The sequence below is a fragment of the Coregonus lavaretus genome, assembly GCF_964263955.1.
Source record: "Coregonus lavaretus genome assembly, contig: HAP1_SCAFFOLD_720, whole genome shotgun sequence".
In the NCBI taxonomy this organism is placed as follows: Eukaryota; Metazoa; Chordata; class Actinopteri; order Salmoniformes; family Salmonidae; genus Coregonus; species Coregonus lavaretus.
The window spans coordinates 27,911-54,303 of NW_028164941.1; the positions used below are offsets into that span (position 1 = coordinate 27,911).

Here is a 26,393-nt window from a genome sequence, read left to right on the forward strand (position 1 = left end):
GTAGAGGATGTAGCAGCAGCTCTATCCTGTAACTGAACCAGTAGAGGATGTAGCAGCTCTATCCTGTAACTGAACCAGTAGAGGATGTAGCAGCTCTATCCTGTAACTGAACCAGTAGAGGATGTAGCAGCTCTATCCTGTAACTGAACCAGTAGAGGATGTAGCAGCAGCTCTATCCTGTAACTGAACCAGTAGAGGATGTAGCAGCTCTATCCTGTAACTGAACCAGTAGAGGATGTAGCAGCAGCTCTATCCTGTAACTGAACCAGTAGAGGATGTAGCAGCAGCTCTATCCTGTAACTGAACCAGTAGAGGATGTAGCAGCAGCTCTATCCTGTAACTGAACCAGTAGAGGATGTAGCAGCAGCTCTATCCTGTAACTGAACCAGTAGAGGATGTAGCAGCTCTATCCTGTAACTGAACCAGTAGAGGATGTAGCAGCAGCTCTATCCTGTAACTGAACCAGTAGAGGATGTAGCAGCTCTATCCTGTAACTGAACCAGTAGAGGATGTAGCAGCTCTATCCTGTAACTCAACCAGTAGAGGATGTAGCAGCTCTATCCTGTAACTGAACCAGTAGAGGATGTAGCAGCAGCTCTATCCTGTAACTGAACCAGTAGAGGATGTAGCAGCTCTATCCTGTAACTGAACCAGTAGAGGATGCAGCAGCTCTATCCTGTAACTGAACCAGTAGAGGATGTAGCAGCTCTATCCTGTAACTGAACCAGTAGAGGATGTAGCAGCTCTATCCTGTAACTGAACCAGTAGAGGATGTAGCAGCTCTATCCTGTAACTGAACCAGTAGAGGATGCAGCAGCTCTATCCTGTAACTGAACCAGTAGAGGATGTAGCAGCTCTATCCTGTAACTGAACCAGTAGAGGATGTAGCAGCTCTATCCTGTAACTGAACCAGTAGAGGATGTAGCAGCTCTATCCTGTAACTCAACCAGTAGAGGATGTAGCAGCTCTATCCTGTAACTCAACCAGTAGAGGATGTAGCAGCTCTATCCTGTAACTCAACCAGTAGAGGATGTAGCAGCTCTATCCTGTAACTGAACCAGTAGAGGATGTAGCAGCTCTATCCTGTAACAACCAGTAGAGGATGTAGCAGCTCTATCCTGTAACTGAACCAGTAGAGGATGTAGCAGCTCTATCCTGTAACTGAACCAGTAGAGGATGTAGCAGCTCTATCCTGTAACTGAACCAGTAGAGGATGTAGCAGCAGCTCTATCCTGTGTTAATGTTAACAGCTGCATTGCAGTGCTAGCTGTGCCACTAGAGATCCTGGTTCGAATCCAGGCTCTGTCGTAGCCGGCCGCGGGGAGGGTTTGGCCGGCAGGGATGTTCTTTGTCCCATCGCGCACTAGCGACTCCTTGTGGCGGGCCGGGCGCAGTGCACGCTGACTCGGTCGCCAGGCGTACGGCGTTTCCCTCCGACACATTGGTGCGGCTGGCTTCCGGGTTAAGCGCGGGCTCTGTGTCAAGGAGCAGTGCGGCTCGGTTGTGTTTACGGAGGACCGGCGCGGCTCTCGACCTTCGCCTCTCCCGTGTCCGTAACGGAGTTGCAGCGATGGGACAAGACTGTAACTACCAATTGGATACCACGAAATTGGGGAGAAAAAGGGGGGTAAAATACCAACAAAACAAAAACAATGTTAACAGCTGTCTGGAACTAACAGTAATGTGTTGTGTTAATGTTGTGTTAATGTTAATAGTTATATGAAGAAGTTGACGGGTCTCCCGCCACCCAACTACACCTGTTATCGCTGTGGCAAGAATGGACACCACATCAGGAACTGTCCTACTAACGGGGTAAGAGGACACATCCTTGGAGCAACCCAGTAAATGTGTGTGTTATCGCTGACCAGAGCAACCCAGTAAATGTGTGTGTAATCGCTGACCAGAGCAACCCAGTAAATGTGTGTGTAATCGCTGACCAGAGCAACCCAGTAAATGTGTGTGTTTTATAGCTGACCAGAGAAACCCAGTAAATGTGTGTGTTTTATCGCTGACCAGAGCAACCCAGTAAATGTGTGTGTGATCGCTGACCAGAGCAACCCAGTAAATGTGTGTTTTATCGCTGACCAGAGCAACCCAGTAAATGTGTGTTTTATCGCTGACCAGAGCAACCCAGTAAATGTGTGTTTTATCGCTGACCAGAGCAACCCAGTAAATGTGTGTTTTATCGCTGACCAGAGAAACCCAGTAAATGTGTGTGTTTTATCGCTGACCAGAGCAACCCAGTAAATGTGTGTTTTATAGCTGACCAGAGCAACCCAGTAAATGTGTGTGTGATCGCTGACCAGAGCAACCCAGTAAATGTGTGTGTTATCGCTGACCAGAGCAACCCAGTAAATGTGTGTGTGTGTGTGTGTGTTAGAAGGACAAAGGGTTTGAGCCGCCCCAGAGGATTAAGAAGAGCACCGGCATCCCTCGCTCCTTCATGACGGAGGTGGACGACCCGTCTATAAAGGGAGCAATGCTGACCAACACTGGCCGCTACGCCATCCCTACTATAGATGCGTGAGTTGACCTCTGACCCCTGACCTCCGACCCCTGACACCGGTGCCTTCCAAATTGAGAATGAATAAAGTATCACCAAGCAAAGGTTGTTTAAAATATCCTGATTTAACGGCTTAACAGCAGCTTAATGCAAGACCTCAGACACAAGCTTTAGAAAGGGTTTCAGTTTACTTGGCTGTAACTCCTGACCTTTAACCTCTAAACCTGTGAACCTGTGTGTCCTGCTCCTCTCCTCCACAGTGAGGCCTACGCTGTAGGTAAGAAGGAGAAGCCTCCGTTCGTCCCCAGAGACAAGTCCAGTTCTGAGGAGGACGAGGATCCTATTCCTGATGAGCTGCTCTGTCTGCTCTGTAAAGACCTGATGACTGATGCTGTGGTCATACCCTGCTGCGGAAACTCCTACTGCGACGACTGTGAGTTCAACGCTCACACACCCGGAAAGACCTGATGACTGATGCCGTCTCCTCTCCTCAGGTCTCCCTGATGACTGATGCCATCTCCTCTCCTCAGGTCTCCCTGATGACTGATGCCGTCTCCTCTCCTCAGGTCTCCCTGATGACTGATGCTGTCTCCTCTCCTCAGGTCTCCCTGATGACTGATGCCGTCTCCTCTCCTCAGGTCTCCCTGATGACTGATGCCATCTCCTCTCCTCAGGTCTCCCTGATGACTGATGCTGTCTCCTCTCCTCAGGTCTCCCTGATGACTGATGCCGTCTCCTCTCCTCAGGTCTCCCTGATGACTGATGCCGTCTCCTCTCCTCAGGTCTCCCTGATGACGTCTCCTCAGGTCTCCCTGATGACTGATGCCGTCTCCTCTCCTCAGGTCTCCCTGATGACTGATGGCGTCTCCTCTCCTCAGGTCTCCCTGATGACTGATGCCGTCTCCTCAGGTCTCCCTGATGACTGATGCCGTCTCCTCAGGTCTCCCTGATGACTGATGCCGCCTCCTCTCCTCAGGTCTCCCTGATGACTGATGCCGTCTCCTCTCCTCAGGTCTCCCTGATGACTGATCCTGTCTCCTCTCCTCAGGTCTCCCTGATGACTGATGCCGTCTCCTCAGGTCTCCCTGATGACTGATGCTGTCTCCTCTCCTCAGGTCTCCCTGATGCTGTCTCCTCTCCTCAGGTCTCCCTGATGACTGATGCTGTCTCCTCTCCTCAGGTCTCCCTGATGACTGATGCCGTCTCCTCAGGTCTCCCTGATGACTGATGCCGTCTCCTCTCCTCAGGTCTCCCTGATGACTGATGCCGTCTCCTCTCCTCAGGTCTCCCTGATGACTGATGCCGTCTCCTCTCCTCAGGTCTCCCTGATGACTGATGCCGTCTCCTCAGGTCTCCCTGATGACTGATGCTGTCTCCTCTCCTCAGGTCTCCCTGATGCCGTCTCCTCTCCTCAGGTCTCCCTGATGACTGATGCTGTCTCCTCTCCTCAGGTCTCCCTGATGACTGATGCCGTCTCCTCTCCTCAGGTCTCCCTGATGACTGATGCCGTCTCCTCTCCTCAGGTCTCCCTGATGACTGATGCTGTCTCCTCTCCTCAGGTCGTCTCCCTGATGACTGATGCTGTCTCCTCTCCTCAGGTCGTCTCCCTGATGACTGATGGCGTCTCCTCTCCTCAGGTCTCCCTGATGACTGATGCCGTCTCCTCTCCTCAGGTCTCCCTGATGACTGATGCCGTCTCCTCTCCTCAGGTCTCCCTGATGACTGATGCCGTCTCCTCTCCTCAGGTCTCCCTGATGACTGATGCCGTCTCCCTGATGACTGATGCCGTCTCCTCAGGTCTCCCTGATGACTGATGCCGTCTCCTCTCCTCAGGTCTCCCTGATGACTGATGCCGTCTCCTCTCCTCAGGTCTCCCTGATGACTGATGCCGTCTCCCTGATGACTGATGCCGTCTCCTCTCCTCAGGTCTCCCTGCTGACTGATGCCGTCTCCTCTCCTCAGGTCTCCCTGATGACTGATGCCGTCTCCTCAGGTCTCCCTGATGACTGATGCCGTCTCCCTGATGACTGATGCCGTCTCCTCTCCTCAGGTCTCCCTGATGACTGATGCCGTCTCCTCAGGTCTCCCTGATGACTGATGCCGTCTCCTCAGGTCTCCCTGATGACTGATGCCGTCTCCTCTCCTCAGGTCTCCCTGATGACTGATGCTGTCTCCTCTCCTCAGGTCTCCCTGATGACTGATGCGTCTCCTCTCCTCAGGTCTCCCTGATGACTGATGCCGTCTCCTCTCCTCAGGTCTCCCTGATGACTGATGCCGTCTCCTCTCCTCAGGTCTCCCTGATGACTGATGCCGTCTCCTCTCCTCAGGTCTCCCTGATGACTGATGCCGTCTCCTCTCCTCAGGTCTCCCTGATGACTGATGCCGTCTCCTCTCCTCAGGTCTCCCTGATGACTGATGCTGTCTCCTCAGGTCTCCCTGATGACTGATGCCGTCTCCTCTCCTCAGGTCTCCCTGATGACTGATGCTGTCTCCTCTCCTCAGGTCTCCCTGATGACTGATGCCGTCTCCTCTCCTCAGGTCTCCCTGATGACTGATGCTGTCTCCTCAGGTCTCCCTGATGACTGATGCCGTCTCCTCTCCTCAGGTCTCCCCTGATGACTGATGCCGTCTCCTCTCCTCAGGTCTCCCCTGATGACTGATGCCGTCTCCTCTCCTCAGGTCTCCCTGATGACTGATGCCGTCTCCTCTCCTCAGGTCTCCCTGATGACTGATGCCGTCTCCTCAGGTCTCCCTGATGACTGATGGCGTCTCCTCTCCTCAGGTCTCCCTGATGACTGATGCCGTCTCCTCTCCTCAGGTCTCCCTGATGACTGATGCCGTCTCCTCTCCTCAGGTCTCCCTGATGACTGATGCTGTCTCCTCTCCTCAGGTATCCGTACGTCTCTGCTGGAGTCAGAGGAACATGTGTGTCCCACCTGTAGCCAATCGGATGTCTCCCCTGACGCCCTCATAGCCAATAAGTTCCTGCGCCAGGTAAATCTCTCTCAGGCTCCGCCTACTCAACCCTGGGCTTTATTTAGTGAGGTTAACGTGTATGAAATCTGTTCTACAGTATACAGTGGCCTTCGGAAAGTATTCAGACCCCTTGACTTTTTCCACATTTTGTTACATTGCAGCCTTATTCCACATCAATCTACAAACAATACCCCATAATGACGAAGCAAAAACTGGCTTTTGGAAATGTTCTCCCATCTCCACGGTTCTCCCATCTCCACAGAGGAACTCTGGAGCTCTGTCAGAGTGACCATCGGGTTCTTGGTCACCTCCCTGACCAAGGCCCTTCTCCCCCGATTGCTCAGTTTGGCCGGGCGGCCAGCTCTAGGAAGAGTCTTGGTGGTTCCAAACTTCTTCCATTTAAGAATGATGGAGGCCACTGTGTTCTTGGGGACCTGTTTTGTTACCCTTCCCCAGATCTGTGCCTCGACACAATCCTGTCTCGGAGCTCTACGGACAATTCCCTCGACCTCATGGCTTGGTTTTTTGACATGCACTGTCAACTGTGGGACCTTATATAGACAGGTGTGTGCCTTTCCAAATCATGTCCAATCAATTGAATTTACCACAGGTGGACTCCAATCAAGGTTGTAGAAACATCTCAAGGATGATCAATGGAAACAGGATGCACCCGAGCTCAATGTCAAGTCTCATAGCAAAGGGTCTGAATACTTACGTATTTTTAATACATTCGCAAACAGTTCTAAAAAACCTGTTTTCACTTTGTCATTATGGGGTATTGTGTGTAGATTGATGATGATCATTTAATCAATTTTAGAATAAGGCTTTAACGTAACAAAATGTGGAAAAAGTCAAGGGGTCTGAATACTTTTCCGAATGCACTCATTACTACATACTGTTCATGTAAGATACTGTATAAATATGTTGAATTCATTACTACATTACTGTTCATGTAACATACTGTATAAATATGTTGAATTCATTACTACATTACTGTTCATGTAACATACTGTATAAATATGTTGAATTCATTACTACATTACTGTTCATGTAACATACTGTATAAATATGTTGAATTCATTACATTACCGTTCATGTAACATACTGCATAAATATGTTGAATTCATTACTACATTACTGTTCATGTAACATACTGTATAAATATGTTGAATTCATTACTACATTACTGTTCATGTAACATACTGCATAAATATGTTGAATTCATTACTACATTACCGTTCATGTAACATACTGTATAAATATGTTTAATTCATTACTACATTACTGTTCCATGTAACATACTGTATAAATATGTTGAATTCATTACTACATTACCATTCATGTAACATACTGTATAAATATGTTGAATTCATTACTACATTACTGTTCGTGTAACATACTGTATAAATATGTTGAATTCATTACTACATTACTGTTCGTGTAACATACTGTATAAATATGTTGAATTCATTACTACATTACTGTTCATGTAACCTACTGTGTAAATATGTTGAATTCATTACTACATTACTGTTCATGTAACATACTGTATAAATATGTTGAATTCATTACTACATTACTGTTCATGTAACATACTGTATAAATATGTTGAATTCATTACTACATTACTGTTCGTGTAACATACTGTATAAATATGTTGAATTCATTACTACATTACCGTCCATGTAACATACTGTATAAATATGTTGAATTCATTACTACATTACCGTTCATGTAACATAGTGTATAAATATGTTGAATTCATTACTACATTACCGTTCATGTAACATACTGTATAAATATGTTGAATTCATTACTACATTACCGTTCATGTAACATACTGTATAAATATGTTGAATTCATTACTACATTACCGTTCATGTAACATACTGTATAAATATGTTGAATTCATTACTACATTACCGTTCGTGTAACATACTGTTTAAATATGTTGAATTCATTACTACATTACTGTTCATGTAACATACTGTATAAATATGTTGAATTCATTACTACATTACCGTTCGTGTAACATACTGTATAAATATGTTGAATTCATTACTACATTACTGTCCGTGTAACATACTGTATAAATATGTTGAATTCATTACTACATTACTGTTCATGTAACATACTGTATAAATATGTTGAATTCATTACTACATTACTGTTCATGTAACATACTGTATAAATATGTTGAATTCATTACTACATTACCGTTCCATGTAACATACTGTATAAATATGTTGAATTCATTACTACATTACCGTTCCATGTAACATACTGTATAAATATGTTGAATTCATTACTACATTACCGTTCCATGTAACATACTGTGTAAATATGTTGAATTCATTACTACATTACTGTTCGTGTAACCTACTGTATAAATATGTTGAATTCCTTACTACATTACTGTTCGTGTAACATACTGTATAAATATGTTGAATTCATTACTACATTACTGTTCATGTAACATACTGTATAAATATGTTGAATTCATTACTACATTACCGTTCATGTAACATACTGTATAAATATGTTGAATTCATTACTACATTACCGTTCGTGTAACATACTGTATAAATATGTTGAATTCATTACTACATTACTGTCCGTGTAACATACTGTATAAATATGTTGAATTCATTACTACATTACTGTTCATGTAACATACTGTATAAATATGTTGAATTCATTACTACATTACTGTTCATGTAACATACTGTATAAATATGTTGAATTCATTACTACATTACCGTTCCATGTAACATACTGTATAAATATGTTGAATTCATTACTACATTACCGTTCCATGTAACATACTGTATAAATATGTTGAATTCATTACTACATTACCGTTCCATGTAACATACTGTGTAAATATGTTGAATTCATTACTACATTACTGTTCGTGTAACTTACTGTATAAATATGTTGAATTCCTTACTACATTACTGTTCGTGTAACATACTGTATAAATATGTTGAATTCATTACTACATTACCGTTCGTGTAACATACTGTATAAATATGTTGAATTCATTACTACATTACTGTCCGTGTAACATACTGTATAAATATGTTGAATTCATTACTACATTACCGTTCCATGTAACATACTGTATAAATATGTTGAATTCATTACTACATTACCGTTCCATGTAACATACTGTGTAAATATGTTGAATTCATTACTACATTACTGTTCGTGTAACCTACTGTATAAATATGTTGAATTCCTTACTACATTACTGTTCGTGTAACATACTGTATAAACATGTTGAATTCATTACTACATTACTGTTCATGTAACATACTGTATAAATATGTTGAATTCATTACTACATTACCGTTCGTGTAACATACTGTATAAATATGTTGAATTAATTAATACATTACTGTCCGTGTAACCTACTGCATAAATATGTTGAATTCATTACTACATTACCGTTCATGTGACATACTGTATAAATATGTTGAATTCATTACTACATTACTGTTCCTGTAACATACTGTATAAATATGTTGAATTCATTACTACATTACCGTTCGTGTAACATACTGTATAAATATGTTGAATTCATTACTACATTACTGTCCGTGTAACCTACTGTATAAATATGTTGAATTCATTACTACATTACCGTTCATGTGACATACTGTATAAATATGTTGAATTCATTACTACATTACTGTTCCTGTAACATACTGTATAAATATGTTGAATTCATTACTACATTACTGTTCATGTAACATACTGTATAAATATGTTGAATTCATTACTACATTACCGTTCGTGTAACATACTGTATAAATATGTTGAATTCATTACTACATTACTGTCCGTGTAACCTACTGTATAAATATGTTGAATTCATTACTACATTACCGTTCATGTGACATACTGTATAAATATGTTGAATTCATTACTACATTACTGTCCGTGTAACCTACTGTATAAATATGTTGAATTCATTACTACATTACCGTTCATGTGACATACTGTGTAAATATGTTGAATTCCTTACTACATTACTGTTCGTGTAACATACTGTATAAATATGTTGAATTCATTACTACATTACCGTTCATGTAACATACTGTATAAATATGTTGAATTCATTACTACATTACCGTTCATGTAACATACTGTATAAATATGTTGAATTCATTACTACATTACCGTTCGTGTAACATACAGTTTAAATATGTTGAATTCATTACTACATTACTGTTCATGTAACATACTGTATAAATATGTTGAATTCATTACTACATTACCGTTCGTGTAACATACTGTATAAATATGTTGAATTCATTACTACATTACTGTCCGTGTAACATACTGTATAAATATGTTGAATTCATTACTACATTACTGTTCATGTAACATACTGTATAAATATGTTGAATTCATTACTACATTACTGTTCATGTAACATACTGTATAAATATGTTGAATTCATTACTACATTACCGTTCCATGTAACATACTGTATAAATATGTTGAATTCATTACTACATTACCGTTCCATGTAACATACTGTATAAATATGTTGAATTCATTACTACATTACCGTTCGTGTAACATACTGTATAAATATGTTGAATTCATTACTACATTACTGTCCGTGTAACCTACTGTATAAATATGTTGAATTCATTACTACATTACCGTTCATGTGACATACTGTATAAATATGTTGAATTCATTACTACATTACTGTTCCTGTAACATACTGTATAAATATGTTGAATTCATTACTACATTACTGTTCGTGTAACATACTGTATAAATATGTTGAATTCATTACTACATTACCGTTCATGTGACATACTGTATAAATATGTTGAATTCATTACTACATTACCGTTCATGTAACATACTGCATAAATATGTTGAATTCATTACTACATTACTGTTCATGTAACATACTGTATAAATATGTTGAATTCCTCTCCTCTCCACCAGGCGGTAAATAACTTCAAGAATGAGACGGGTTACACCAAACGCATGACGGGAGTAGCCCAGCCTCCCTTTGTTCCCAACCCCGCCCCTCCTCTTCAGCCTCAGTCCCGCCCTCAGTGCCCGCTCCAGCCTATCAGGAGCCAGCAAGACCCTCTCATGCCCCGCCCTCCAGCCTTAGACACGCCACCATTGGCTCAGCAGCAGCAGCAGGTTGCCACGCCCCTCAGGTAAAGATACATGGAGTTCTCACTAGTGTCCTGGCGAAAAAAGATCAAATGCACAACAACCAACCAAGTGCCTGGGTGACGTATTCCTCACACATTTATGATGTTATTTTTTACCCCTAGGGTCGGGAACCAGAATAACTCCTCCCGCGTGGCTGCTGGCTCCTCCTATAACTCAGCGGGCCCCTCCCCCCAGCACCCAACCAATCACAACAACACGCTCATGCCAAAGTAAGATTCTCTCTCTCCTCGCTTTCTCTCTCTCTCTCTCTCTCTGTTTCTCTTTCTCTCTCTCATAGACACGGTCGTGTGTCCTGGGCCAGTGAATCCGAGCTGTCTGTAAGGTTTGGGACGTTTTTAAGTAATGATGATACATGTTTTTTTTTCCAGAGAGCCAGAGAGTGGGGGGGGTGCTCAGCCTGTGGTGGACTCAGCCGACCCCCCTCTATCCACTCCCCTCATGGCCAAGGTGAACACACACACACACACACACACACCTTCAAATGTATCTGTCGTTCATTGTCAATTCAGATAAAGGCTACGTATTGTTGTTGATACAAAGTTCTGTGTGTGTGCTGTCCGCAGGGCTACCGTGTTCCAGTGCCGGGCCAACACCGGTCTGTCAGTCACACCCTGCAGAGGACAGGTAACACCAACCGCTGCCAAACCCCAGAGACACCTTCCTCTTGCAACCGACACTGTAGTATTTCAAAGTGCTGTTTTCCTCCTAACCGACAGGTCCTCCACCCAGGTCCAACCCCACTAGACCCTCTGAAGGACCACCCCATTGGGACAGGTACAGGTGTGTTCTCGTGGCTGTGTTCCTTGCCTCTGTTATATGAAGTTCCAACATTTTCGACAAATGCTATTACCCGGTTCACACCTGACTGATGACGTCACGTTCCTCTCTTCCTGTCTCTCTCCAGCCCCTCCGGTCGTGGCAGGAACCATAGCGACCGCGCCCCTCCCTCCCAGCCCCCTCCCTCCAACGTGCCACCCCCTCTCTACACCCCTCCCTCCCTTTTCTCTTCCCCGCTCCCCCATCCCCCGGGTGTCATGCCCCCCCACTACCCCCCTCCCCACTTCCCCCCGGGTCAACAGCCCCCATCCAGCTACTCCCTGCCCCCACCTGGCTACCCACCCACCCCAGGAGTCACCAACCCTCCCTGGGCGCCCCCCAACACCCAGCCCCCCCTCACCGGCAAGCCCATCCCCTCCCCCTCCTCTTCCTCCTCATCCTTCCTCTCCAAGGATGAGTTCTACAGACAACAGAAGAGGCTGAAGGACAAGTGAGTGGACTGACTGTCATTCTTACTGTTGAGTAGGTAGTCTTCCTCTGTTCTGATGGACTGACTGTCATTCTTACTGTTGAGTAGGTAGTCTTCCTCTGTTCGGATGGACTGACTGTCATTCTTACTGTTGAGTAGGTAGTCTTCCTCTGTTCTGATGGACTGACTGTCATTCTTACTGTTGAGTAGGTAGTCTTCCTCTGTTCTGATGGACTGACTGTCATTCTTACTGTTGAGTAGGTAGTCTTCTGTTCTGATGGACTGACTGTCATTCTTACTGTTGAGTAGGTAGTCTTCCTCTGTTCTGATGGACTGACTGTCATTCTTACTGTTGAGTAGGTAGTCTTCCTCTGTTCTGATGGACTGACTGTCATTCTTACTGTGGAGTAGGTAGTCTTCCTCTGTTCTGATGGACTGACTGTCATTCTTACTGTTGAGTAGGTAGTCTTCCTCTGTTCTGATGGACTGACTGTCATTCTTACTGTTGAGTAGGTAGTAGGGGTGTAACGATTCGTTTTAACAACGATTCGATTTGTATCACGATTCGTGGTTGTCGATACGATTCAAGGACGATATTGGTTCATTTAGAACGATACGATCCGAAACGATTCAGTGACTTGAAATCGATTCAGGAACCTTTTAGCCAAAAATACAACCAGTGTGACTGAAATAAATACCTGGATACTGGACAGTGCAGGTGAAGTTTCCTAGATTCCTGTTTCTTGTAAGGACCGCAATGGTGGCTTGATAATTTCTCGCTCGTCGGCTTCTCCTCTGTCGTCCGCCATGCTATGTTTTGTTGTCTTGGTGCCTTTGCGCTGCTGCTGGCGCGATGACGTGACGGATAGGCAGACTGAATCGAGTAATGTTTAAAGCCTTTATCATTAAAAGAGCTAAGAAAAAACATCCATATAAAGTCTGACGTGCTTAAATCCAATGGGTTATTTCCTAGTATCGATACAATCGATTTATTACATTTTAAAACGATGTTAGATTGATATATGTTGTCCAAAAGGCCAACTCGCCGAGCACAGATCGATGTAGTTGGATCATAGGAATATAAATCGATACATCGATGTAGTAGATGGATCGTTACACCCCTAGTAGGTAGTCTTCCTCTGTTCTGATGGACTGACTGTCATTCTTACTGTTGAGTAGGTAGTCTTCCTCTGTTCTGATGGACTGACTGTCATTCTTACTGTTGAGTAGGTAGTCTTCCTCAGTTCTGATGGACTGACTGTCATTCTTACTGTTGAGTAGGTAGTCTTCCTCTGTTCTGATGGACTGACTGTCATTCTTACTGTTGAGTAGGTAGTCTTCCTCTGTTCTGATGGACTGACTGTCATTCTTACTGTTGAGTAGGTAGTCTTCCTCTGTTCTGATGGACTGACTGTCATTCTTACTGTGGAGTAGGTAGTCTTCCTCTGTTCTGATGGACTGACTGTCATTCTTACTGTGGAGTAGGTAGTCTTCCTCTGTTCTGATGGACTGACTGTCATTCTTACTGTGGAGTAGGTAGTCTTCCTCTGTTCTGATGGACTGACTGTCATTCTTACTGTGGAGTAGGTAGTCTTCCTCTGTTCTGATGGACTGACTGTCATTCTTACTGTGGAGTAGGTAGTCTTCCTCTGTTCTGATGGACTGACTGTCATTCTTACTATTGAGTAGGGAGTCTTCCTCTGTTCTGATGGACTGACTGTCATTCTTACTGTTGAGTAGGTAGTCTTCCTCTGTTATGATGGACTGACTGTCATTCTTACTGTTGAGTAGGTAGTCTTCCTCTGTTCTGATGGACTGACTGTCATTCTTACTGTGGAGTAGGTAGTCTTCCTCTGTTCTGATGGACTGACTGTCATTCTTACTGTGGAGTAGGTAGTCTTCTGTTCTGATGGACTGACTGTCATTCTTACTGTGGAGTAGGTAGTCTTCCTCTGTTCTGATGGACTGACTGTCATTCTTACTGTGGAGTAGGTAGTCTTCCTCTGTTCTGATGGACTGACTGTCATTCTTACTGTGGAGTAGGTAGTCTTCCTCTGTTCTGATGGACTGACTGTCATTCTTACTGTTGAGTAGGTAGTCTTCCTCTGTTCCGATGGACTGACTGTCATTCTTACTGTTGAGTAGGTAGTCTTCCTCTGTTCTGATTCCTAACCAATCAATGACCTTAATGGATCAATCAAGTACAAGGTAGGAGTGAAAACTCAAGACACTCTGCCCCGTCAATGGAATGAGTTTGCCGCCTGTGTGTTCGGTCATTCTCCTCCGCTAACATGTATTGTGTGAGCGACTAAAGTCTCAGGCCAAAGTGTGGTTCACAGAACTACTTCTCTTTCAAGCGCTCTAGTTTATCATTTTAACTGTGACGGGAGACGTTGACCCCGCTCATTAAACTGAGCAGTGTCCCTTCTCTCTCTCTCCTGCCTCACCTCTTCATACTGTTATCAAAAATATCGTTCCCTCTCCCTCCTGTCCTCCCCCAGCTCCCACTGTCGCTATGGTAACCGGGAAAAGTCCAAGCTGGATGAGTTCACGAACGACTTTGCAAAGGAGCTGCTGGAGTACAGAAAGATCCAGAAGGAGAGGAGGCGTTCTTACTCCAGGTATAATATTCAATACTCATACAATACAGAAAGATCCAGAAGGAGAGACAACGCCCTTACTCCAGGTATAATACTCAATACTCATACAATACAGAAAGATCCAGAAGGAGAGGAGGCGCTCTTACTCCAGGTATAATACTCAATACTCATACAATACAGAAAGATCCAGAAGGAGAGACAACGCCCTTACTCCAGGTATAATACTCAATACTCATACAATACAGAAAGATCCAGAAGGAGAGGAGGCGCTCTTACTCCAGGGATAATACTCATACAATACAGAAAGATCCAGAAGGAGAGACAACGCCCTTACTCCAGGTATAATACTCAATACTCATACAATACAGAAAGATCCAGAAGGAGAGACAACGCCCTTACTCCAGGTATAATACTCAATACTCATACAATACAGAAAGATCCAGAAGGAGAGGAGGCGCTCTTACTCCAGGTATAATACTCAATACTCATACAATACAGAAAGATCCAGAAGGAGAGACAACGCCCTTACTCCAGGTATAATACTCAATACTCATACAATACAGAAAGATCCAGAAGGAGAGGAGGCGCTCTTACTCCAGGTATAATACTCATACAATACAGAAAGATCCAGAAGGAGAGACAACGCCCTTACTCCAGGTATAATACTCAATACTCATACAATACAGAAAGATCCAGAAGGAGAGGAGGCGCTCTTACTCCAGGTATAATACTCATACAATACAGAAAGATCCAGAAGGAGAGACAACGCCCTTACTCCAGGTATAATACTCAATACTCATACAATACAGAAAGATCCAGAAGGAGAGACAACGCCCTTACTCCAGGTATAATACTCAATACTCATACAATACAGAAAGATCCAGAAGGAGAGGAGGCGCTCTTACTCCAGGTATAATACTCATACAATACAGAAAGATCCAGAAGGAGAGACAACGCCCTTACTCCAGGTATAATACTCAATACTCATACAATACAGAAAGATCCAGAAGGAGAGGAGGCGCTCTTACTCCAGGTATAATACTCATACAATACAGAAAGATCCAGAAGGAGAGACAACGCCCTTACTCCAGGTATAATACTCAATACTCATACAATACAGAAAGATCCAGAAGGAGAGACAACGCCCTTACTCCAGGTATAATACTCAATACTCATACAATACAGAAAGATCCAGAAGGAGAGACAACGCCCTTACTCCAGGTATAATACTCAATACTCATACAATACAGAAAGATCCAGAAGGAGAGGAGACGCCCTTACTCCAGGTATAATACTCATACAATATTCACATCATACTCATAACTGTAATACAATACTCATACAACACTCATATAATAGTATTCTATACTTGCATAATATTCTATACTCATATAGTAGTATTCTATACTCGCATACTATTATTGTATACTACTCACACTTAATCTTTCCCTCTCTTTCTCTCTCTCCCTCTCCATCTGTCCTTTCTCTCTCTCCCTCTCCATCTGTCCATTCTCTCTCTCCCTCTCATCTGTCCATTCTCTCTCTCCCTCTCCATCTGTCCTTTCTCTCTCTCCCTCTCCATCTGTCCATTTCTCTCTCTCCATCTGTCCTTTCTCTCTCTCTCCCTCTCCATCTGTCCTTTCTCTCTCTCTCCCTCTCCATCTGTCCTTTCTCTCTCTCCCTCTCATCTGTCCATTTCTCTCTCTCCCTCTCCATCTGTCCTTTCTCTCTCTCCCTCTCTCCCTCTCCATCTGTCCTTTCTCTCTCTCCCTCTCCATCTGTCCATTTCTCTCTCTCTCCCTCTCCATCTGTCCATTTCTCTCTCTCCCTCTCCATCTGTCCTTTCTCCCTCTCCCCCTCTCCATCTGTCCTTTCTCTCTCTCCCTCTCCATCTGTCCTTTCTCTCTCTCCCTCTCCATCTGTCCTTTCTCTCTCTCCCTCTCCATCTGTCCTTTCTCTCTCTCCCTCTCCATCTGTCCTTTCTCTCTCTCCCTCTCCATCTGTCCATTTCTCTCTCTCTCCCTCTCCATCTGTCCATTTCTCTCCCTCTCCATCTGTCCATTTCTCTCTCTCTCCCTCTCCATCTGTCCATTTCTCTCTCTCCCTCTCCATCTGTCCTTTCTCTCTCTCCCTCTCCATCTGTCCTTTCTCTCTCTCCCTCTCCATCTGTCCATTTCTCTCTCTCCCTCTCCATCTGTCCATTTCTCTATCTCCCTCTCCATCTGTCCATTTCTCCCTCTCCCTCTCCATCTGTCAATTTCTCTCTCTCCCTCTCCATCTGTCCTTTCTCTCTCTCCCTCTCCATCTGTCCATTTCTCTCTCTCCCTCTCCATCTGTCCTTTCTCTCTCTCCCTCTCTATCTGTCCTTTCTCTCTCTCCCTCTCCATCTGTCCTTTCTCTCTCTCCCTCTCCATCTGTCCTTTCTCTCTCTCCCTCTCCATCTGTCCTTTCTCTCTCTCCCTCTCCATCTGTCCATTTCTCTCTCTCCCTCTCCATCTGTCCATTTCTCTCTCTCCCTCTCCATCTGTCCTTTCTCTCTCTCCCTCTCCATCTGTCCATTTCTCTCTCTCCCTCTCCATCTGTCCTTTCTCTCTCTCCCTCTCCATCTGTCCTTTCTCTCTCTCCCTCTCCATCTGTCCATTTCTCTCTCCCTCTCCATCTGTCCTTTCTCTCTCTCCCTCTCCATCTGTCCTTTCTCTCTCTCTCTCTCCCTCTCCATCTGTCCTTTCTCTCTCTCCCTCTCCATCTGTCCATTTCTCTCTCTCCCTCTCCATCTGTCCTTTCTCTCTCTCCCTCTCCATCTGTCCTTTCTCTCTCTCCCTCTCCATCTGTCCATTTCTCTCTCCCTCTCCATCTGTCATTTCTCTCTCTCCCTCTCCATCTGTCCTTTCTCTCTCTCCCCAGGTCTAGGTCGTCCTACAGTAGCTCTTCCTACTCCAAATCCCGTTCCCGTTCTCGTTCATACTCCCGTTCCTCCAGTCGTTCCAGATCCCGTTCCAGATCCCGTTCCAGGTCTTACTCCCGCTCCTCCCCTTACTCCCGCCGCCACGGACGACCTCGCGGCTACCGCTCCCGCTCCCGTTCCCGCGGCTACCGCCGATCACGCTCGCCACCGCCTTACCGGGGCCGAGATGTGGCGGGACGCGGGAGAGGACGGGGACGAGGAGGGGGGTACCGGTCACGCTCCAGATCACCAGGCCAAGGGGGTTACCGGACCCACACACCTCCACCCCCATGCTCCAGGAAGCCTGCCGCTGCTGGGCCGCCGCCTGAGGGAGAGAGGAAATACCCGGGCCGGACCGGGGAGAGGGATCGGGAGAGGGAGCCGGCGGTGTACGGCCGAGGCCCAGACCACAACGACCCGTACGAGAGGGAGAGGTACCGGGAGTGGGAGAGGGAATACAGGGAGTGGTACGAGAAATACTTCAAAAACTACAGCTCCCACAACCCCCTTCCCAATACCCCACCTCCCTACAGGGGCCGATCCGCGCTTAGCTCCACCCCTGCCCCTGTGCCACCCCCAGCCGGACGAAACAGAGACCCCCACAGCCCTCCTCCCCCCTCTGACTTCTACCCCTCCCCTCGACACCGCCTGGACCGTGAATCCTCCCCCTTCAGCCGAGGGAGGAGGCGAGGTGAGGACTATCCCCCTCCCCCCTCACACCTCTCCCCCAGGGGCAGGAACCAGCCAATGACTTACCAGGAGAAGTGTGCTGAGCAGTTTGGACATCTGCCGCTGGCCCGGCCAGCCAATCAGGATCCTCAGATGCCACTGAAGGTCGCTAAGGGTGACGGAGGTCCGTCGTCGAGCATCGCCGGTGCCACGGTCACTGTGACCTCCGACCTGAAAGAGCAGAAGCACAGGAAGAGGAAGAGGAGGAAGACGGAGGAAGGGAGAGGGGGAGGAGAGTCCTCGCGCTCCAGTGCGTCTGACTCTACGGACGACGCTCGGAAAGAAGAGAAGAAGAGAACCAGGAGGACTCCCGTTGGCTCGTCAAGCCACGATGACTCCACCCCCGTACGGGACGAGCCAATGGACAGCGACGCCTCAGACGTAGTCCCGGACAAAGCTGATAGGTGGACCGGGGACAGTAAGGGGGAGGTAGAGGGGAGAAGAGGAGGGTCCAAACGCAGACCGGACTCCAGCACAGCTAGGAAAGACTCACCGTCCAAGAGCTGGAAGACCGACAGAGAGAGAGACGCAGAGACAGACCGGGACGAGACTGGGACAGACCGGGAAAAGACCACCCCAGCCAGTAGAGACCGGGACAAGATCACCCCAGCCAGTAGAGACCGGGACAAGATCACCCCAGCCAGTAGAGACCGGGACAAGATCACCCCAGCCAGTAGAGACCGGGACAAGATCACCCCAGCCAGTAGAGACCGGGACAAGATCACCCCAGCCAGTAGAGACCGGGACAAGACTACCCCAGCCGGTACAGACCGGGGCAAGACTACCCCAGCCGGTACAGACCGGGACAAGACTACCCCAGCCGGTACAGACCGGGACAAGACCACCCCAGCCGGTACAGACCGGGACAAGACCACCCCAGCTGGTACAGACTACCAGGAGACCTCTCTAACAGAACCGTCAGTCAAACGGGTCAAAGATGAATTTACTCCCCTCCAACCAGACTCTTCCAAACCCACCTCCCCCCAACCCCCTGCACCCCTAACATCAGCTCCCAAACTACCTCCTCCTAAACCCGACCCAGACCTGCTCAAGCCGGTTAGAATCGAACCAGACCCATTCAAACCGGTTAGAACTGACCCAAACCAGTTTAAACCTGTCAGAACCAACCCAGACCAATTCAATACAGTTAAAACCGACCCAGACCAGTTTAAACCGGTTAGAACTGACCCGGACCAGTTGAAACCGTTCAGAACCGACCTGGACCATTCCAGACCAGCCAAGGAGGAGCAGAGAGGGAAGCGAGATCCAGAGGTTCGGCAGGACAGGAGCTCAGGGAGAGAGGACAAGCCCAGGAGAGAGGCTGACAGGGTGGGTAGAGAACAGGAGAGAGCCCCTGGCAAAGCTCCAGACACCAAGCCTGAGAAGAAGAGGAGGAGGAGGGGGAAGGAGGAGGAGGAGGAGGAGAGGAAGGCGAGAAAGGAGGAGAGGAGTACGTCTGATAAGGAGATGGAGGTGCCCCAAATCAAATCTCCCAGAGTGGAGCTCACCGAGACCCCAAAACCTTGCAACCCCAAACGTGACGTAGAGAAGGAGATGGAGAGGGGTTCCATAAGGCCTCTGATGGAGAGAGGGATGGAGGGAGAGCCTCAGAGGAAGATCAAGAACAACAACAGAGGAGGAGGGAGGCTGGCTGGGGCTGGTGTGGTTGTGGGCGTGGCCGGAACAGAGGCAGCCAATCAGAGCAGCTATATGAAGGGAAGCGTAGAGAGGAGCAGAGCCAAGAGGGGCTGTAAGGGCCTGGCGCCCGACGGATCAGGAGCCGTAGTGGATTACACCAGGTGAGACTGGCTGTCTGGGGAACTGACCGTTCCATCTAATAACAGCGGTGTGTCTCTAATAATAATTACTGTCTACCTTAAGTGGAATGAATGGAAGTCTCTCTGGATAAGAGTGTCAATGTTAAGTCATAACACGTGATAAAGTCCTACTCTGAAATACTGTATGTGTTGTGTAAAGCAGCACCAGTCCCCCAGGGGGCAGTAGTCCTGTGTGTGGTGGAGCAGAGGGCAGAGCAGAGCACAGGAAGACTGTCGTTAAAACGCTGGAGGAATACACCAAGGACAGCTCCGCACCTGCTGACGACCAGATAGTACTCGTACAGGTCAGAGACACACAGCTCTACACCTGTTAGACCAGATAGTACTCGTACAGGTCAGACACACAGCTCTACACCTGTTAGACCAGATAGTACTCGTACAGTTTAGACACACACAGCTCTACACCTGTTAGACCAGATAGTACTCGTACAGGTCTGACACACACAGCTCTACACCTGTTAGACCAGATAGTACTCGTACAGGTCAGACACACAGCTCTACACCTGTTAGACCAGATAGTACTCGTACAGGTCAGACACACACAGCTCTACACCTGTTAGACCAGATAGTACTCATACAGGTCAGAGACACACAGCTCTACACCTGTTAGACCAGATAGTACTCGTACAGGTCAGAGACACACAGCTCTACACCTGTTAGACCAGATAGTACTCATACAGGTCAGAGACACACAGCTCTACACCTGTTAGACCAGATAGTACTCATACAGGTCAGACACACACAGCTCTACACCTGTTAGACCAGATAGTACTCATACAGGTCACACACAGCTCTACACCTGTTAGACCTGATAGTACTCATACAGGTCAGACACACAGCTCTACACCTGTTAGACCAGATAGTACTCATACAGGTCACACACAGCTCTACACCTGTTAGACCAGATAGTACTCATACAGGTCAGAGACACACAGCTCTACACCTGTTAGACCAGATAGTACTCGTACAGGTCAGAGACACACAGCTCTACACCTGTTAGACCAGATAGTACTCGTACAGGTCAGAGACACACATCTCTACACCTGTTAGACCAGATAGTACTCGTACAGGTCAGAGACACACAGCTCTACACCTGTTAGACCAGATAGTACTCATACAGGTCAGACACACACAGCTCTACACCTGTTAGACCAGATAGTACTCATACAGGTCAGACACACTCAGCTCTACACCTGTTAGACCAGATAGTACTCATACAGGTCAGACACACAGCTCTACACCTGTTAGACCTGATAGTACTCATACAGGTCAGACACACAGCTCTACACCTGTTAGACCAGATAGTACTCATACAGGTCTGACACAGCTCTACACCTGTTAGACCAGATAGTACTCATACAGGTCTGACACACACAGCTCTACACCTGTTAGACCAGATAGTACTCATACAGGTCAGACACAGCTCTACACCTGTTAGACCAGATAGTACTCATACAGGTCACACACAGCTCTACACCTGTTAGACCAGATGGTACTCATACAGGTCTGACACACACAGCTCTACACCTGTTAGACCAGATGGTACTCATACAGGTCAGACACACACAGCTCTACACCTGTTAGACCAGATAGTACTCATACAGGTCAGACACACACAGCTCTACACCTGTTAGACCAGATAGTACTCATACAGGTCAGAGACACACAGCTCTACACCTGTTAGACCAGATAGTACTCATACAGGTCAGAGACACACAGCTCTACACCTGTTAGACCAGATAGTACTCATACAGGTCAGACACACAGCTCTACACCTGTTAGACCAGATAGTACTCATACAGGTCAGACACACAGCTCTACACCTGTTAGACCAGATAGTACTCATACAGGTCAGACACACACAGCTCTACACCTGTTAGACCAGATAGTACTCATACAGGTCAGACACAGCTCTACACCTGTTAGACCAGATGGTACTCATACAGGTCAGACACACACAGCTCTACACCTGTTAGACCAGATAGTACTCATACAGGTCAGACACAGCTCTACACCTGTTAGACCAGATGGTACTCATACAGGTCAGACACACACAGCTCTACACCTGTTAGACCAGATAGTACTCATACAGGTCAGACACACAGCTCTACACCTGTTAGACCAGATAGTACTCATACAGGTCAGACACACACAGCTCTACACCTGTTAGACCAGATAGTACTCATACAGGTCAGACACAGCTCTACACCTGTTAGACCAGATAGTACTCATACAGGTCAGACACAGCTCTACACCTGTTAGACCAGATGGTACTCGTACAGGTCTGACGGTAGACCAAATGTCACACACACCCTGAAAAAAATCAAGCTGAGCAGATCTTCCGTTCTCTCCTCCTGCAGGTCCCTCGGTCCAAGTGGGAGAAGGAGGACTACGAATCAGAGGAAGAGGAAGGAGGAGGGGTCAGGGTTCAACTCCGCCCCTTGCTCAACCCCTCTCTCCCTTTCCCCCCTGGACCCCACATCGCCGTGACAACAGAGACCGCGGCAATGCGAGCGAAAGAGAGGGACCGTACCTTTCCCAAGCCAGAGAGAACTCTGTCCCCCTCTAGTGGCAGAGACGGAGAAGACAGCCTGCAGGATGGAAAACACTCCAAAGACCACATAGCTACTGAGAAAGACAGAGAGATGGAGGGAGAGAGGGAGCGGTTAAAGGATCGGGAGAGAGAGAGGGAGCGGTTAAAGGATCGGGAGAGAGAGAGGGAGCGGTTAAAGGAGATGGAGGGAGAGAGGGAGCGATTAAAGGAGATGGAGGGAGAGCGGGAGCGGTTAAAGGAGCGGGAGAGAGAGAGGGGGAAAGAGAGAGAAAGAGAGAGGCAGCACAGCCGCGCTTCTGACAAAGAGATGGACAGACCTTCCTCTCAGCGGCCGGAGCGAGAGAGGAGAGAGAGAGAACGAGAGAGGACTTGGCGGAGAGGGAGCGACCACGGCAGTGAAAAGAGCTCCTCTTCCTCCTCACACTCTTTCTCACGCGACCGTAAACCCTCTTCTTCCAGGGACCACAACTCAACCTCTGACCCCAGAGCCAGAGAGCACAGAGACCACAGAGACCACAAACAGAGAGACCACCTCCACCACAAACATAAAGACGGCAAAGACCAGAACTCCTCCACCGTTGACCGTAACACAAACTCTACTGACCGCAGGCAGAGAGACCACCTCGACCACAAACGTAAAGACAGCAAAGACCAGAACTCCTCCACCGTTGACCGTAACACAAACTCTACTGACCGCAGACCACCAGACGACCAAGAGACCACCAGAGAGCAGAGAGACCACCCCAAAGACCACAGAGACCACCTCGCCGACTGCAGACAACCAGACCACGGAAAGCTAGGCAGTGCCTCTCCGCCCTCCAAGAGAGACCCACCCCCATCTGACCCCTCCTCCTCCACCAGCACCCAGAGAGATCAGGGAGGGTCTGAGCCCACCAGGCCCAGTGAGAGCAGCCCTGGCAGGGACACGACGCAGGACATATACCCCTCTCTTCCGGTCTCCAGCTCCATGGAGAACCAGCCCAGGAGAGGGGAGGCTGAGGGAGAGGAACCCAGAGCAGAGCGCCCCTCAGCGGGGAGGGAGAGCCAGCAGGCCAGCCTAGGCACCCTAGAGAAGGAGATGAGTGGTGGAAAGTCCCCCATACAGCCCCCCAGGACTGACAACAGGGCAGGGGTACCCCGAGCTGTCAGAGAGAGAGAAAGAAAGAAGGAGAGAGAGGGGGAGATGCAAAGGATGAGAGAGAAGGAGAGGGAGAAGGAGAGGGAGAGGGAGAAGGAGAAGGAGAGAGGGGTGCAGAAGGAGAGAGAGAGGGAGCACCCTAAAGTCAGACCTCCTCCCCCGGTCACTTCTTCCAGATCTCCTCCCTCAGTCCCTTCTTCCAGATCTCCTCTCTCTGTCCCTTCTTCCAGATCTCCTCCCTCTGTCCTTTCTTCCAGATCTCCTCCCTCTGTCCCTTCTTCCAGACCTCCTCCTGACCTGGCCAGAGAGACTGATGAAGCGGCCTTCGAACCTGACTACAGCGAGGGAGAGATCTCAGAGGGGGAGGACAGGGGGGAGGAGGAGGAGGGAGAGAAAAAAGTGTCCGGACAGAGAGTGGCGTCGGGACAGAGAGCGGCGTCGGGAGAGAGAGCGGCGTCGGGACAGAGAGCGGCGTCGGGAGAGAGAGCGGTGGTTGGGGGCAGCAGCAGCAGAAGTCGTAGCAGCAGCTCCAGCTCTGTCGGTAGCCTGGGCAACAAGAAAGACAAGAAGAAGAAGAAGGAGAAAAAGGAGAAGAAGAAACGGAAGAAGAAGAAGAAGGAGAAAAAGCAGAAGAGACAGGCGAGCCTGGAGGCTGAGGAGGGAGAGATCACAGGACTGAAACACAAGAAGAAGAAGAAGAAGGAGAAGGAGGAGGACGAGGAGCTGGGGAGAGAAGAAGAGCCGAATTGCTAGCGGAGCCTTATGAGACGTTTCATTGTGAAGCGTTCAACGCGTTTCAGCCCAAGAGTGTGTCCCAAAACCCTATTCCCTATCTAGTACACACTACTTAAGGCTGTGGATAAAAAGTAGTGCACTAGAAAAGGGAGTAGGGAGCCATTTTGGAGGAAGGATATTGGTTTCCTTCTTAGACTCTGTCGTCAGGTGAGGTCTCAGGGGATCACCCAGGCTGCATTCCAAATCCCATCCTATTCACTGTGTAGGGCACTGTGTAGGGCACTATGTAGGGCTCTATGTAGGGGATAGGGTGCCATTTGTGATGATCGGAAGAGGACTACCGCGCTGCGCTGTTCACTTTAGTTCAACACTTTATCTGGTTTTGCTGAGGATTTTTGAATTCATTTAAATACATTTTAAGGCTGACGTATGAAATATTAATTTTGGACTGTTGTAACTTAGGCTGCTGCTTGGACGAGTCGGTTTGCTTGAGTGATGGTTGGAACTTTTATTTTATTTTTTGTGCTTAAAAAAGGAACTAATTGCAAAACCTTGATTTGTTCCCCCCCTCCCCAGGTCCTTTTGAAGAGTTTGTACAACCTAGGGTGCGTCCCAAATAGCAACCAGTTCCCGATGTAGTGGACTATATACAGAATAGTGAACCCCTGTTAGGGACACGCGCGAAATACCGTCTTTCACGTCGGAATGTGCATTTTTGAGTGAAAACGTTTAGGAGGAAGGAAAAGGTACTTTCAAGATACAGTTGAATGTTACTCTGCTGTTAGCAGGCTGGGGTAGAGCAGCTTAGTGGTAGCAATGGGCCTAGGGTTGCTAAACTATTTCCCCTAATTCACCAGATTTCCCAGAAATCCCGGTTGAGAGGATTCCCCTTCTTGATTTCAGGAATCTGGGAATTTGTTCAAGCCAAGTTGCAGTAGTTGGTTCCACGTCTTATGGTACCGGAATTAATTATATTTACACAATTATGACAGTATGTGAATATTGTTGCTAGTTGAGCTGGACTGGGTAGAGATCCACTGGAGGGTGTTTAAGGGACATGTTGGATTGAAGGGTTCCGTGCGTTGCACTGTGAAGATTAAAAATCTATCTGTTTCCTGTTTTGGTTTTTAGTTTTGCAATGACCTCTGTTTAATTTAAACTACCAGCTGAATGAATACCGGAGGGACATTTTTTTTTTTTTTTTCTCTTGTTTTGAAGATAATAAAAAAAACTTTTCAGCAAAAATGTTGATCTCCATTTTCTTGTTTTTCACCTCTGCTTTTAAAAAAGGGCTTCACCTGTGGATAATTGTATATTAAGGGTCTGTAATAAAACGTTTTATAAAGGCATTTACAAACCGTTTACTCACCTTTTATTACCTTTATTCCTACATCTGTTCATGTTAGTAAAGCTAGTCACACATTTATATTTCCTTAAACATCCTGTGTTGTTGCTTATTCTTTTACTAGGCACAAGTGCAGCAGCGTCTACCAAGGGCCCATCTTTTTGTGAGAAATTACACTGGTCACTTAAAACATTTTATAAAGTATAAATCACACTCACTTTAGATTAGGGACTGCAAAAAAAAATACTTTTAACTAAATAGTTTTATAAATACCAATAATTAGTAAAATGGTGGATACATTCGGGGTTAATGATTTAATAAATGGTGAACACACACTTTTATAAATGCTGTATAAATGCTTTATTACGGACCCTTAAAATAAAGGGTTGCCCAAATGTGTCCCAAGTGAAAAGCTTGGGAGAGTGAAGTTCTTGCAGCTTGGCTATCTATCTTGATCTATTTTTCTGTAGGATTCACTTTCCCTAGGCGGCTACATTAGGTTTTGGAACTTTCATTGAAGTAGCCTACTAGTCAAGCGCAGGAACCGCGAGGAAGGTCGATGTCAAGG

General features: G+C 46.8%; 1 protein-coding gene across 1 annotated transcript in view; it reads left to right on the forward strand.

Moving 5' to 3' along the window:
* LOC311116438 (uncharacterized protein) overlaps positions 1-25,814 on the forward strand; it is a gene marked incomplete at its 5' end in the record, with an annotated part of 53,317 nt that extends 27,503 nt beyond the window's left edge. Inside the window, 15 exons of the mRNA XM_084191524.1 lie at positions 1,716-1,812; positions 2,381-2,523; positions 2,764-2,936; positions 5,394-5,497; positions 10,454-10,677; positions 10,798-10,905; positions 11,065-11,143; positions 11,260-11,320; positions 11,413-11,476; positions 11,601-11,963; positions 14,444-14,563; positions 15,540-15,575; positions 17,447-20,014; positions 20,193-20,337; positions 22,414-25,814. Coding sequence (XP_084047650.1) covers positions 1,716-1,812; positions 2,381-2,523; positions 2,764-2,936; positions 5,394-5,497; positions 10,454-10,677; positions 10,798-10,905; positions 11,065-11,143; positions 11,260-11,320; positions 11,413-11,476; positions 11,601-11,963; positions 14,444-14,563; positions 15,540-15,575; positions 17,447-20,014; positions 20,193-20,337; positions 22,414-24,498 — 6,370 coding nt within the window. The remainder of the gene's footprint in view (positions 1-1,715; positions 1,813-2,380; positions 2,524-2,763; positions 2,937-5,393; positions 5,498-10,453; positions 10,678-10,797; positions 10,906-11,064; positions 11,144-11,259; positions 11,321-11,412; positions 11,477-11,600; positions 11,964-14,443; positions 14,564-15,539; positions 15,576-17,446; positions 20,015-20,192; positions 20,338-22,413) is intronic.
* Between the last annotated feature and the right edge of the window lie 579 nt (positions 25,815-26,393).